The sequence below is a fragment of the Phalacrocorax carbo genome, chromosome 5, assembly GCF_963921805.1.
Source record: "Phalacrocorax carbo chromosome 5, bPhaCar2.1, whole genome shotgun sequence".
Classification (NCBI taxonomy): Eukaryota; Metazoa; Chordata; class Aves; order Suliformes; family Phalacrocoracidae; genus Phalacrocorax; species Phalacrocorax carbo.
Genome location: NC_087517.1, coordinates 19917865 through 19933802, shown reverse-complemented (window position 1 = coordinate 19933802; position 15938 = coordinate 19917865). Strand labels below are relative to the sequence as shown.

The 15938-nt window shown below is 35.7% G+C and overlaps 1 protein-coding gene across 2 annotated transcripts in view; it reads left to right on the top strand.

Moving 5' to 3' along the window:
• The window catches only part of FAP (fibroblast activation protein alpha), a 41107-nt gene that overhangs the window by 18627 nt on the left and 6542 nt on the right, over nt 1-15938 (top strand). Inside the window, exons 12-21 of one of the 2 annotated variants that reach the window (XM_009500550.2) lie at nt 1202-1246; nt 2915-3019; nt 3110-3180; nt 3795-3848; nt 4175-4299; nt 5526-5573; nt 8428-8526; nt 9261-9330; nt 10417-10611; nt 13140-13194. In XM_009500550.2, the coding sequence (XP_009498845.1) occupies nt 1202-1246; nt 2915-3019; nt 3110-3180; nt 3795-3848; nt 4175-4299; nt 5526-5573; nt 8428-8526; nt 9261-9330; nt 10417-10611; nt 13140-13194 (867 nt within the window). The remainder of the gene's footprint in view (nt 1-1201; nt 1247-2914; nt 3020-3109; nt 3181-3794; nt 3849-4174; nt 4300-5525; nt 5574-8427; nt 8527-9260; nt 9331-10416; nt 10612-13139; nt 13195-15938) is intronic. The other variant, XM_064451472.1, reaches the window with a different exon arrangement.

Below are 15938 nucleotides of genomic sequence, written 5' to 3'. Positions count from 1 at the left end.
CTTTAATACACAGAAAAATCCCATAGAAGTCAATGGGACTACTCATATGAGAGAAGTTAAATATATTCTAAACGTACTATGTCATCAAGATCTGACCCTTAATTTAAAGAAAGGAAAATAAATTTAGGATGCAGCTATAAAACAATACATGCCATTTTTCTTATCTTAAATAAAATCCATCTGCTGAGTTAGTAGCTCAGTGAAACCCTTGCAAAGTACTAAACAGTCTTCTAAGGGACAAGTACGTGCAGCTTTTGCTCAAATAAGTCACTTCGTAGGGACTAAGTTGAAAGGGAGGAAGTATGATTCTGAATGCTAATGAGATTACATTGAGGATAACGAATACAAACCATATTCTTTAGAAAGCAAATTTGTTGAATTTAGTTCAGACTCTAAAGAAATACTGTATTAAATGAGCAGTATAAAGATTACAAGATTTTTTAAAAAATGCATTGCCTGAATGCAGAATTATTAAATATTAAATAATTTGCTCCTTCCAACAAGCAAGATAGTACACTATTCAATGAAAAAGTTGTAGGGAACGGATCCATTTATACTCAGTGTAAGTCTTTTTTTAAAATCGGCTTTAGGAATGTTAGAAGGAGTTAAGACCTGGTTAAATTCTATTAATAGTCTCAGGATATTATAATCTGGGTGATTTTTGCTGCCTACATTATCTTTGCTAATCTTTAATTCTTCTTTCTAAATATATTATTTGTAAGACTTCTATGAAGTGTTGAAAATTAGGCTCTTTAATATCTCTAAGCTGAGCATCAAATATGGAGACTCTTGATTTCTATGTACTTTACTTAGTATTTGTCAAATGAACCAGCTGAGAATCTCACACAGATTTTTAATATTATTTTTCCTGAAATTATTTTACTTGTTTTTTTACTGAAAAAATCATGAGACTAAGTAATTGTTAACTCTTGCTTTCAGTGAAAATGTTGTATAAGGTAAAAAAAATCAGATTTTATTTAGCTCTGATGACAGCTGTTAAAAAATATTTTAACTAACATAATGGTATTAATACAGAAATATTATTTACCTCAGACAACCTTAAAGTCCCTGAACCTTCATAGCAAGTATTCTAAAATTCTCTTTTACAGGTGGCTACAGATTTTTTTATTTGAAGATTTTGAATCTCCATAAACTCATTCTTAAACTTCTTAAAGAGTGTACATTTAATTTTGTTTTTCAGAGTCAACAGCACATAGAAGAGAGTCAAACAGGATGGGCAGGCGGAGTAGGTTTTCATGTGGTACTTTATTTTGATTTAACGAAAAGCTACAGTTTTCTGCATCTTCACAGTAGTGTTTTGTAACATGAAGCACCATTCTGAGTCATACAGCACTACTGCTTAAACCTACTGCACTCTAGAAGTGAGGATTTAATGCTGTGTTATGTGTAGTATCCAGCTACCCGCTTTCTGAGTTTAAAATTCCTTTTTCTGTCTCCTTTTGCAAATATTAGACCAACTGATTAGACACTATACTGAAGGGAGGGAAGTGATGAAAAGAGGTAGATGTAATTCTTACAAGCATCCTGGAGAAAAAGAATAGCTGCAAAATTCATCTGATGTCTCTAGGTCAAGAGATAAGATTGGTCATACCATAGCATTTTAAGAATAAAGCCTGTCCATTCAGAACACGGTTTTAGTGCCAAATGCTGCACATCTTCAGCTAGGGAGGAACCTTCAAGGTCAGACACCCCACTTACAAGGGTAATTGACACTTCTCTGCAGTTACCCTTAAGCAAAAGAAATTTTCTCTACCCAGTAACCTTTGTCTTGGAAGAGACATAACACCTGTCTTTGGGAACTCACGGTAAAAACAAACCTGAAAGGAAATCGTAAGAGCATGAGATCAGTATTTATATATTCTAACAGAGAATATGTATTATTGCTTATGTTTACTCCTCAGGCAGGTGAATTTACCAGAATTCAATATGGGGAACCTCACACTGTGCATGAATACCCTGCAGTGGACTTAACTGAGAGTTTTGATTTTCAGTACACTGTCCTTTAAGAGGCATGTTTTTATTTGAAGTGAAGATTACACATTTACAAGGATTAGTTACTTTACTTGGTCCCTTCATTTTTTCACCACTTCCCTTGAGGTTGTGATGACAGGTTTTTATTAGAACTAAAGAAATTGTACATATGCATAAATCCCTGCTTTAGCTTTTAAGGGATTTCAAGCATTAGGAATATTAGAAGCAGGCTCCAGAACAATTTTGCTTCTGGTCACAGGTTCTAGTCAAGCTTGGGTTAGCTTGACTAACTCACTCGGGAATGTTTGTTGCTATGTTTGATGTGCTTGCAGGTCATTCTTCTGTATTCATATTTTGAAAATAAAACTCTCAGTTGCAGTAACTCATCCTTGACTGGCAGTTTTAGTAAAGAGGTGATGGTTTGAAAGGAAGCAAAAATTGAATGGTCTTATCTGGGATAATCTGTTCTTAACATTAGCTTCAGATATCCATTTGCTTAGTGCTATATTTGCTTACTGAATCAGCCAAACTCTGAGGTCCACAGGATTTTCAGTCTGGCACTGTTCATGAATATTAGCTTTATTCAGAAACTTATTTTTTAAAAATCAACTCTATTTTTAAAAAACTAAAGAAAGATCATCCAGACTATACAAACAAATTATTCCACTTATAAGTAGAGATCTTGCATTTGTGGGGTACTTGATTTATCTATATTATGAGTCTAAGAAATCTGACATGACAGGTTAGAAATTGTGATGTGTACTGACTGGGAAATTGCACACGCATTCACCTGTGATATTGAAAGTACTTTGTCCCATCTGAACTGATTAAACAGTCTTGTTACTCTTAGTATGTGTACTATAATCTGCTAAGCAGCTTGGACACTTCCATCTCATCTACCGTTTTTCTTACATTGTTTCAGTTCTTTGTTTCTACACCATATTTTACATCAGACAGCAGTTCATACTACAAAATATTTAGTGACAAAAATGGTTACAAGCATATTCATTACATCAACGGCTCTGTGGTAAGTCAAGCAGAGTGTTCTGCATTGACCTACTGTAAATTCCTGAAATAATTCTACAATATTCAGTAACTTACATGTTTCACTTCGCAGGAGAATTCAATCCAAATTACAAGTGGAGAATGGGAGGCAATATACATTTTCAGAGTAACAAATGATGCAATGTGAGTATCACGAAGAAGAGAACAGGTTGAGAGTGTTGTCAGTAAAAGCAACACTTAATCATTGGAACATCATTTGGTAACTCATCAAGTTATAACCCGGTCTAATTTGTTTTGTATCTGAATGCATCCACAACAAATTTGTATGCAAAGGCACTGCACAGGTTTGCAAACTTGATTTACTTATGGGAGATTCTTTGCAAATGGCCCTCATTTTTCTCTTTATTTTCAGTCACCCATCTTAGAGAGGCTTATTTAGAAATATGTAAATTTAAGCATGTGGGTAACCCTCATACAATTTGCAATTACTTCGGTTGTCTCTCTTTTTCTGGTGTCTCATTCAGGTTACTATATAGATAGATGCAACTTACATAATTGAAGTGATTAGCTCATGAGAATTCAGATAGAACTCCTATTTATATGGTTTATTTATCATCTAATCAGAATTTGAGCAAAGTTTTATTAAGACAAAAGGTATATAAGCTTAACTTACTCTTCCATCACATGCAGAAATCTCAAAAAGTCTAAGTTAACTTCCAAGACGGCTTTTCACCTTGATGCTGGTTCATAGGTCATCACTTTATGGATTATTTATTAACATGTAAATGAATTTACAGTTTCTATTCAAGCAATGAATTTGAAGGCTATCCAGGAAGAAGGAATATTTACAAGTAAGTGTTATCAATATTATCTTAATGATACTAGGTTGATAGAAGATAGGTCTGGATTTGTCAGTAAAAAAATTCAGTTTCAAGATGTTTAAAGTGTAATTTCACAAGCTATTTTAACTAAATCTTGACCTCAGATTATATCTGAGAATTGCAGAGAAATAGCATCTCAAGTTTAAATATTCCCTGGGAAAAATATGATAAAAAGAAAAACATTTATTTTTAAATTGAACTGTTCTGAAAGTAGAGTGCCTACATTCTAGCATATGAGACACATGTGAAGTTAGTTGTAGCAGAATAAATGTTGCTTTCTTTTATTTCTCTCCTAGAATCAGTATTGGAAGTAAGCCTATTAGAAAACAATGCATTACTTGCAATTTAAGGAAAGAGAGATGTCAGTATTATACAGCAAGGTTCAGCGAACATTCTAAGTATTATGCCTTGATCTGTTATGGTATGTATAGCATGGGAGCAAACATACAATCAGCTATTCTTTCAAATTTATCAGAGGTGGAGATAATATCAATTATCCCAAATGATAGCTAGATGCATCATAGAAATTTCACAATAACCAGGAGAGATTTCCAGAAAGAAACTTTTCCATGTCCAAGAACCATGGGAAGATGTTTCTGAAAATACAAATATTTTCACCCTTTTTTTTTTTTTTTTACTTTTTCAACAAAAATCTTGGGATTTTAGAATTAAACACAAATTTGTGAAAGGTCTTTGTGGCACAAAACATTCTAATCTGGCTTTTCAGAGTCCTGCTTTTTCTTGCAGCAGCAAGATTTAGAAAAACACATTGATTTCCAATTCATGTGATCAAAGTTAGCTATGAGAAACTACTACAGTATGTTTTCCAGTTGAAATTATTAAAACCTGTATTAGCCACAAAATGTTGGATATTTTCTACCTGAGAACATTTTTATTAACTGAACTAAGAAAAAACTGAATTCATCAAGATGTAAAATCACTGAAACCACTTGTAACACAGAAGCATTAGATGAAGTCTTAGCTCTGTTGAAATGTTAGGTGATGTCAGTGATCTGAGGTTTCATCCAGTCATGTAATCAAAGAAAAATGAAGTCACAATCTAAAAAAAAGGAAAGAAAAATATCCAAGGTTTTCCTCTTGCGTATTTCATATAAAGTTTACTGTTGTTCTGATTCTGCACCCACTGATCAGCTGAAGAGTTCCTTAGAACTTCCGTTGAGCAGAGAAGCAAATGTAGCAAATAATAACGCCTTTCAATCATTCTTACACAAAATAGTAAGGTCGTCACCATATGAAAGCCACTCACCTTCACAAATATGATGTGACATGTTCTCAGAAAAATGTTTCACATTGTTAATTCTGCATTTGTGTTATGTAATCACATCTCAGGTATTAACTAGATGTCACTTCATCTCTAGGGAGGAGGAAGAGTTTGTTAGTAGATTTAACATTGCTTTATCTTCTTTGCTAAGCAATGCCTGTATATATACAAGTCTACGTACACACAGTACCTTATCTATTTTCTGCAGCAGGGACTACTGGGTTATACAGCAGAGAAGAATCACATTTGTGTATCAACTTTGAACTCTTTAACACCTGTCAGTTACCAATATTAATGTAATACACACACCGTCACCAAATTCCAGCTTCAAACTATAAACTGATTTCTTATCATTCTTATGACAGGTCCTGGGATTCCCATTTCTACTCTTTTCGAGAGCCATGGTGATAGAGGTACTGTGAATACCCTGCCCATTTTTCAGCAATTGTTTTTCTCATTGATCTTCACTATGCAGATCTTCTAATAGAGTATTTAGGATTATGATCAAGAAGCCTTCATCTTGTTTGTTATTAAAATATCTAGCATCTTTCTAGATTTGTTGATTAGTAAAATCCAAATATCAGTGAACATACTGGTGCTTTTATTTTCACTCCTGTGTCCAGAACTTATATAGTATCCTGATGTTTTTCCTGTTTACATACTACAGATGCAGTGAACATCAGCAACTCTTTGTCTACCAAACATTGAGTCAAACTTTGTAGAAAACATTATTGTGATTTCTAAACTATTCCTTTTCACATTTGGATGAACACAAGACTTTCTGATTTTTTTCATTAGGCAACCCTACCCTATACAAAAGGCAACAGTGTACTGTTTAGAGTTTGCAGTTTGAGCTATTGTACTGTACCAATTAGAATCTGGATCAGTGACTTGCTCTTCAGCCATCCGTAGAGATGTCAGGGAAGAGCAGAAGCTCTTTCAGATGAGCAGTTCAAATAACTGCTTCAGACAAGGTGTAATTATTGATACAAAAGGAGAACTCCAGCAAGAAACATTCAGAGCCCTCGTTCTTTAGGTAGCCTGTTAGTGAGGACTGTTTGCAATAAGGCCAAGCAGGAGTTTGCTAACTATGAAAATATTAATTACTCTGCAGTGAGTTTTCTTCTTCTGTCCCTTGTTTTTCCCTAAAAATTTTTCTCCAACTTAAAGCCTTCAGTCCTGAAATGTTAGGAAAACTAGCATGGTCCTGTAAAAAACTTCAGTGACTTGGCATTCCCCCTTCTTTCCTCAATAATCAGTGGAAATGCATTGGTAGTTCTAATGCCAGAGACCTTACACTTTAGCCTGTATTGATAACCTGCTATTAACTGAGTGTTGTCTCACCAGAAGACATGTAAAAACATGAGGAAGACAAATGCTGCAATATAGTTAAGCTAAATTAATCAGTGATGTTTCATGTAAAAGTCAATGAATTGCAATATAAGATTATTTTTTCTCCAATAGGATTTGGTACATCTTAGTTTTAACCACTCAAAAATGTTTGCAGATGGAAAAGATTGGTCAACACGTCTATTGCAATTGTGCTATAAAAACACTGTGTTATTCTGGTATTTCTTTTGCAGAAGGTTTCAATAGGTTTAAAGGTTTAAATACAGCTAATGCATGGATTTTTTCATATTTAATCTGTTGTCATAGCTCTCTGTTTTCCATGAATCATTATGACCATGTGTATCAAGGGCCAGTTCTACTTCCTTACCAAAGTATGAATTACATGAAATGCAGTGCTAAGTGCCCAACTACAAATACGTGTTTCTTAACCTCTCTGCAGGAGAGAACAGTTTCATCTAGTGGGTCTTCACCACTGTTTCATGATGCCTCATTCTACAGTGCTACTACTCTTCAGGAATAAAAACAAATTCAGGCTTCTCTTTTGAGTTTTTCATGACCTTTTTTGGATTAATTTTCCTTAAGTCCCTTACTTTCATAATCTCTTCTGTGATGCAAAACTATTTTTAGTAGATCCATTTTCATTGCAGTTGGCAGCACTTTGAAAATATATCACCCGTGAATTTTAGTAGGAGGCATGCAGTTAAACTAACATACACCAGTTTTGGAACTACCTTCCAGCATGCCTACAATTCATTTGTGGTAATGGGCAAGTTTCGGGAGTTTCGAGGGGAAGGATGGAAAGGGTCCAGCTAAGTTTGGGTGAGTATCCAAAGCTAGAATGATCTTTCAGCCATAAAAACCCACTCTAATCTGCAAAACTTGTCAAGAATATTTTGAAGGAACAAATTCCAGTGTTCTGGCATGTCCGGAGCACTATCTAGCTCAAGACAGGCTGAGAGAAGTATTTCTTGTGGTTTTTTGAGCATTTCAAGAAACAGGAAGTGGTTGCCATTAAAAAAAAAAAAGGTAAACTAATAAAGGAAAATCTTCTGCAGTTTAAAAAGGTTCTTTAGTTTTGAAAGTGAAGCTAAAAGTCACAGATTTCCATTATGTACCATATTCTTCATCCATCACTACTCATGGGAAAACACGTAAATAAACAAGTAATACACAGTGCATTCATAATACATAGTTCTGCAGTCTATGCTGGAAATTAATGAAATATTAAATAGTAATTTTAAATTATATAAAAGTAGATTGGGTCTAAAGCAAGTAAAACAAAAATTTTAAACACTCTAAAAAAACCCCAGAAGTTCACTAAATATGCAGTGACATATTGCTAAGGACAGTTATATGTTAAGTCTAGTATCTTTGTGTAGGAATATACTGTACAGTGGTTAAGCAAGGGTTTGCCACAATCCCTTAAGAAACTGAAGTTCCTGCGTTAGCAAGAAACAAGGTACTCCCAAACATCTTTGCGCTCAAGCACACTGCCCAAGGGTCTCAGAGGGTAAACTGATGTTACTGTGGTAAGCAAGAGAGGACATATAGGACTGTGTTGCATGATGGGATGAATTTTCCATTTCCAGCTCCCACCATATTACAAAACTGGATGAGGGCTCTGCAGGAGAAAGGAGTTTCTTCATAACATCAGGGACCCTAACACTTAGAGGCAACATGTGAAATGATTTGCATTACAAAATGTAGATCCTATACAAAACTAACGAATATTTGTGCACTATAATACCAATGCCTTGCTTTTATTTAGCTATGTGATCAAGCCCAATTAGAAGTGTCTGAGCTGATTTCATTACTCTGCTAGTAAAATTTCAGATTTCCTTTCTTTAAAGGAATATCAATTAATGAAGAAGAATTAACAATAATTTAGTTAATAATTCAGGCATTTCTTTTACTTAGAGCTCAGAGTATTGGAAGACAATTGGGAATTGCAGTCTGCTTTGCAAGAGATCAAACTGCCAAAAGAAGAAATTAATAAACTTGAAGTGGATGGTATAAGTAAGAAACGCACATTTTTATTATACTTTTTATTTCTACTATTTTAATATTTTGCCTTCCTTTTCTTATAAGTAGAGTCTTTCTGTAGAACAAACTTGCTAGCCTGTCAGACTGGGAAGAGGCCCAGTTCTGCCATTTGACAACAATCTGTCTGTGCCTCAGGGTATCTCTCAGTAAAATAGTAGTTAAAATACATCTCTGCTTCACAATGCAATTTTTTCTTCTAATTCTTTAATACTATTGGTAGTGTTTAAATATCGTGTAAAAACATTATAGTACGCTGGTAATAAAATGTGAAATGTAAACTGCTGATCATGTGTTACACATTATATTGACATGCATGCGCTATTGTTTTTACTAGTGACTTTACAAACAATATTCCATGGTAATGAATTGGTGTAAAGTTTCCAAAAATAATTTCTCATAATCTTAACAACAGTTATATTCCTAGTTGTGTTTTGCTAAGCACCTGGAAAACTGCGAACCTAGAGTTATGTAAAATAAAAATTTTATGCATAGCTAAATTAAAATAAAAGTGGGCACTTTATTTCTTCAAAGTTGTTCTTCAACAGCTTAATATAAACCATTACTTGCAACAGTTCTGTGATTCACAGTTTGTGCATTGTGTAGCTTGTACTGATAGGATTTTCATATACTGTTACAGCAAACTCTGGGTTATGTTTGGAGGAATCATTTTAACCATTAAAAATATAATTTTTCTATGTCTTTTCTAGCTTTGTGGTACAAAATGCTTCTACCCCCCCAGTTTGATAGATCCAAGAAGTACCCTCTGCTTATTCAGGTGTATGTAACACTTCATTTCTTTGCACGTTGTTTTGTCAGAAAACGTACTTCTTATAACTTAACAAAACCTCAGACATTTGCAACATTTTATGCAGCAAAAGCAAAACCACTTATTTCTGGGTTGTTTTTTTTTGTTGTTGTGGTGGGTTTTTGTCAGGAGGCAGTCTGAAATTATTGATTTCAGCTTTGCTAATATGAAAAATACCAGAGCCTGCTTCATTTTTTAAGAAAAAAACCCAAACACCCTTAAACCATGTGGATCATCTTCTTCGCTCAAATGTTCCTTCTAAAGAGCATTTGGCATTAATTGAATTTATTGCAGGCAGAAAAGGCAACAAAAATTGCAGTGGTGCAAAAAAATGAGAGGCAGAAAGGAGAGCTGAGTGGGTGTAATAAACCTTACATCATTTTTTCTTAACCCGTGATGATCCAAAGGTCCAAGAATGCCAAGTATGTTCAAATGAACTTCAGAGTAGAAGATTAAGTCAGTCATGTCCTTAAGGTCAAATATGTGATTTGCATTAGGCCATTGTCATGAGGAGTGCCTCTCTGTATTGCTCAACTATGTGGGGTGTGTTCTGCCCACAGCTCCAACAGCACATATTCCCTACTGAAACAAAGAAAGTCTGGGGGTGGCCAGAAAGTGTAAGAGGCTGTACTTTTTTTCTCCTGTTTTCTTTGGCATTGCTGACTGCATGTGGAGATCAAATGCAGAAAAGCAGAAAAGCATCAAAAAGGGCTGTTAGCTGAGGAATTTGGAGAGAGGAAAGAATTTAGTGTTTGAGCCGTGATTCTTCTAAGGATTCCCCTTAGACAAGTACCTGATGCTGCACCCCTCAGTCTGATCTAAAACTAATGATTTGCCTTAGGCATAAGACATAAATGATTAAAATGGATTTTAGATAGAAAAATCTCACAAATATATGAAAATGATTGTTGAACTGTTTGCCTTCTGCACTCTCTGAATCATAGCCATATACGAAAATACTTGTGGAGAAAATGTAAGAAGTACCTATAGCTATAGTCCAGTATCCGGTAACAATTTGTAAATTTATGAGTTGAAAATATGTGAATTTTCATCATCAGGTACGGAGGACCCTGCAGTCAGAATGTAAAGGAAACTTTTAGCATTAGCTGGATAACCTATCTTGCAAGCAAAGAGGGAATTATTGTTGCTCTAGTGGATGGCAGAGGGACAGCTTATCAAGGTGACAAGATTTTGCATGCGGTATATCGAAGACTAGGAGTCTATGAAGTTGAAGACCAAATCTCAGCAGTGAAGTAAGTGGAATATCCCCCTGTATAACTGTTGTATTTACATACCTACAAGAACTAATGTGAAAAAAAATATTAAATATATTTCTCAGCCTTTCTTCTGGAGACCCAAGGTCTCCAGGAAATAAGACGACTTGTAGAAATACAATATTACTGAGGTGCTTGATGTCAGTGAGGTTTAGTGCGGTACATTAAGTCCATATACTACTAAGTCCACATTTGGACCTCACCACTTCCATTTTATAAAAGCATCATCAGAGGCTTCAGTCCTAGACCTAAGGAACTACAAGCATCAGTGGTGAGAGGTAAGCCAATGTATTATCCATTATTCTGAAATTTTCCCTGTAGGAGAAACTTACCTCAGTGACCAAAGTGATTAGCCAAAGAACCATGCTGATGTACCAGAGTGATTAGCTAAAGGTCAAATGTGAAGTTTGTAGCAAAACTAAATCCTGACACAACAAGCCTTCTAGAGGTCCATTAGTCATAAAGTTGCTTTCCATGCAATGTTAGGATAGTTACGAACAACAGAAAGTGTCTCAGGTCCTCTGGTAGTTGTTCCCCAATGGTTGCTCCTTTGCATCAAAACATTTAAAGTATTCCAAGGGAAAATAATTCCCTAAGCAGAGGTTTTGGGAGGGAGTTAAAGCTGAGGTTTTGTAAAGAAAGGCAGCCTGTTAAGCTTACAGCTGCAGTAGCACTGATGAAGTGAGCATTTAAAGAAGTGTTAGTCTGATCACCACAGAGATGAGTGCAAGGCAGGAATAAGGAAATCAGTCTAGCCTTTGTTCTGGAATTTGGCCCATGAGAGCACAGACAGATTTCCAGGTGCAATAGTAAATACTCACTTTCCCCCTGTAACAGACATAACTTTGAGTAGCTCAGCTAGAAATTGGATGTAGCAGTGGAGGTTTCCACTGCTTTCTCTCTTTTTTGAGAACACTACCTGTATTTACAAGTGTGTGCAAGGAGGGTATCTGTTCCTTTTTCTGCTTTGTGATAATTAATTTCCTCCTCAATGATATAAACACACCGTTATCCTTTTCAGTGATAAACGTAACAGAATAGCTGTATATCATGTCAGGTTTTTCTATTAATCTATTATTTGATTTTCCTTCTTGAATCTTTTAGCAGCAAGGGCTTATTTTATCACAAGGGAGAGAATGCTTTTTTATTACTCTGAATCATCACTCAGACATAAAATGTCAGAGACAGAGGGAACTTAAACTGATTCTGCAGTTTCAAAATCTGCTGAGACAGGCTGTGAAGAAATTACCTCACACTTCACACTTCCCAGTTTTCTGTCAGCACCTTGACTAAATTTTTTTTCAGTTAAATGTATTGCATTCCATCTTCCTGATCTAACATGTGGTTTAAGATGCCTGATTTTTAGAGAGGATCCTATACTCCAGTGGGAAGTTCTTGGAGGGGCTTCTACTGTAGGAAGAACGCCAGCGATTAAGACAGGAATATAATAAAGCTGAATAATTTTTTGGCTTTTCTAACTTTGTCCCACCCAGCTAGTACCCTGCATTTTGGGTGTTGTCAGTCAGTCGTGCTTGTCCTAGTAAAATAAGGCTAGCAGCTGCTGCTGTGTGTCCTGGGATGTATCTGAACCTATTTTGTTTATCTTCACTCTTGAATCTTTGTGGTCTTTTGCCTTCTTTGCTGTTGCTAATACAGCTCTGGAAATAGAGCCTTCAGTCTTTGACTATTTGACTACAGAGTGCATAAACAAGGTGCACCTTTCACGCATTGCACCTTTCATATGTACTTGGAGTATTAGAAGATGTTTTCCTCATTATTATTTTTTATTATAGTAGCAGTATGTGCTCTTCACTTTTCAGGCAGATAAAAAAGAAAGCTTATTGCTCCAGGGAATCCCTAATCTCAGAGGTTGGTACCTCTCTTGAGAGATGAGAGTATCAACTTGTTGTAAGACGAGTGTGTTGAGCATCTTGCAGAAAAAGGTCTGAATGTTAATGGTAATCCAGCACCTTTGGCATTAAAATGATGAAAACAGCAATAGCCTGTGGTGAGGTAGAGCTATGGGAAATGAAGTGTGGTTATTAGTAGCAGTACACTTTCTGAACTTATTTCTCTGCATGTGTGGGAGTGTATGTCTGTGTATATGCGTATGCATATATATATATGCCCATGTTTAACATGAGTATAATGTATGATGTTTAATCTAGTCTGGACTAAATATCCAGGTGGTTTCTAAGTATAAGAAAAAATAACTTTTTCTGCCAAGAAGCCAGTTGGGTAGAGTCCTCATCCACTGGAACAAAAATTATTATGAAGAAAGCATTTTTTATTCTTTCAAGGAAAATTCTTCCTTTTCCTCTGAAATACCTACTAATTGAGTAATAGATGCTTTGTAGAAATCAGACATGCTGTGCTGATTGACAATTTGCTGAAATTGGTGGGTTGTGTGGAAAAAAGTGCAAGAAAAACTGTTTTTTGCTAATTTGTTATAGTATTAGCAATCTTTTGAAATAATGCATTTATTTCTGTGATTTTATTTTCCACAGGAAATTTATAGAAATGGGTTTTATTGATGAGAAACGAATAGCAATATGGGGCTGGGTAAGTGTCTGGGGGTTTTGTATCTATCTTTAAATAATCCTGCAGTACAATTTTTTTAATTCTTCCTTATTCTGTCCTAAATCTGTATAGCTTCCTCTACCAGTGTTTGATGGTATTGCCAAAGGCAATAGTTCCTGTTGATGCCTCATACATGCAATTGCAACAGTGCAAGCCCCCAAAAAGGGATCTCCAGCAGCTCAAGAGGGAATTTTGAAAAGCTTATGTCTAATACATTGATTGGACTTGAAGTTAAGCAAAATAGAGATGGTTTTACTGGCTATACTTTTAACTTAGGGACTTAATGGCATGGTGTCAAAATTCAAGTATTGTCCTTTCTGATCTGAGATTAAAATAATGAGTAAAGTCCTATGAATACCTCTCATTGGAAAATGTGACCCTTGCATCATTCGGAATCACTGTATACTTGGCTGACTTTGAAATGGTCAGTAGGGATGAATCTGGGTCTGAGAGCTGTACAGCATTGACAGCTTCACCAAGAAGTGGAAAAATTGGACAGTATAGGAGTCATTCCAAATAATTAGCTAGTGTATTTATCTTTGTTTTTTTCATGCACTGCTTTGTAACACTTCCCAGAACCTTTTATTGCCAGATGTATTGCAAGTCTTCGTTATTAAATGGCCAGATTCCACTACACTTAGGCACTGAGAAATAGAATAGCATACCTCGAGTACAAATTTTAGGATAGCATTGCATTCTAATAGGAGAAAAATAAATTATTGGAATAGTTGGGGATCTTTTTCCTGGGCTGTCAGCTTCAAACTAGGACCATTAATGGAAATGAGATGCAGACCTATTAGTGGAGTTCTAGAAGAGCTGAAGCCAACTTCAGTGGCAGCACAAAAGCCACACAGCCCCTTTACAGAAATTTTTAAGATGTTTAGGCCATCTGACTCAATTGCTTATGGTCATCATGAATAGCTAGCTCAAGAATGAATAGACAGAACGGGAGCCCTGCCTCCTACCCACCTTCAGTCTAAGATAATTTATTCTGTGCAGGAGAACAAGCTGATCAGCAACACCTGAGGGTCTCATGGATTAGGAACAGTACTGTAAGGAATGCTAAAAGGGGTTGGAGGCAAGACCTATGTTAGCCACCCTTACTTCTCTGAGTATATCAGTATCAGCTGTCCAAAAGTAACAGGCAGCACTAACTAAAAAAGCTTACAGAATAAACTGGTATGTTAGCCACTCAATATTTTTCCAATATTTTTCTCTTTATGCATGTTCATTTTTCTCTGATTGACATTTAGAAAGACCTTTTATTTCATTCTCTTTAACTTCCTGTCTTTGCCAGGAGAATTCTTCTGATCTGTCACTGTTTGTTTGGGGGGGGTTTTTTGCTGTTTTTTGTTTGTTTGTTTGTTTTCGTTGGCCCAGTTTCATTGTAAGAGGCTTGCCCAGAACCCACTAGAGGATGGATCTTGTAAGTTTCAGTTCAAGTGTAACTATAGAAGTTGACTGATCTTAGATAGCACATGAGCAGGGTTGCTAAAATCTTTCTATGAAGCTTCTACCAACTAATATTTAAATTACTTTGGTCAGACACTGCTATAACACCAGGATAAAATGGGGTGCCATATGGTGAAATTAAGTGACACAGACCCTTAAAAATGCATAATTCTAAAGTGACATTAAGTAAGTTAAGGCCACATGAAAATAGTTTATTTTTTTAATCACATCATATTTTATTTCACCACAGTGTTTCCCGAATCAGTTAAGAGATTTCACACATCTAAAGCATTGTATCCCAGTAGCGGACATAATATTCAAATAACAGCACTATTGCCAAACCTGTAATTTTTTTTTCCTTTTTTTTTCTATTCATTATACCATTTACTGGTCCATAACTTTTCAAAGGACTTGAAAGGTGTCTCCTTATTTATAGCCTGCAGCTTGGCAGGTATGCATGAACTATGTAGCTCATCATACTTTTAGACTCACCAAACTCTTCTCGATGGCAAAAGCTCTTAAATAACCTCTAAAGCAATTCAGGTTTTGAAGTCTGTCTGCCTTTTACAGTGCATAGGTTTATCTGCCTGATCCTAATCCTTTACTTTTGAGCCTTGTGGACTGATTTTTTAAAAGATCAAATAAGCCAATCAAATGAGCTGGAAAAATTGTACAAATTATTATTTTCATCAGCTGTCATTTCAAGTTGGAATGTCAACAGGAGGGAGGGACTAACTTACTTTAGTGGAAAAAAATATTTAATAATTTGGCTTATTTCCCTTAGCTTTCATATGCTACTGATGAGGCTGATAATCTTCAGAATTCTTCCTGAAACACCCCATATTTTTGTCCCTCCCTCCATTCCAAAGTAAACAGTAACCCATTATTTCCCAAGGACCTTATACAAGTATTTTCCAACCCCATTTTCACATCCTGTGGACAGCCAAACCAAATGCTTTTTATTTTCCTGTCTCAGCAACTAGCCCCACACAGTTGCACAGATCTATGCTGACATGCAGGCTTACTTACTTCTTTACCTAATTTCCGATTAGGAACTTATTCTTCCTTGCTGGGTCCCAGTTTGAAGAATCAGACCAGAAAATAACAGGAACAATGGCAGGCAATAGGGAGGAGTTGCTCCAACCGCAAGTTCTCAAGTAGCTGAGCCTATTAGTACTGATGATGGGGTTGGTTCAATATACCAGTCATTAGCAAAAGCTAGGTATTTGCTAAGGAAGGGAAAAACCTGTAACTCTTCTTGGTGGTGCACACTG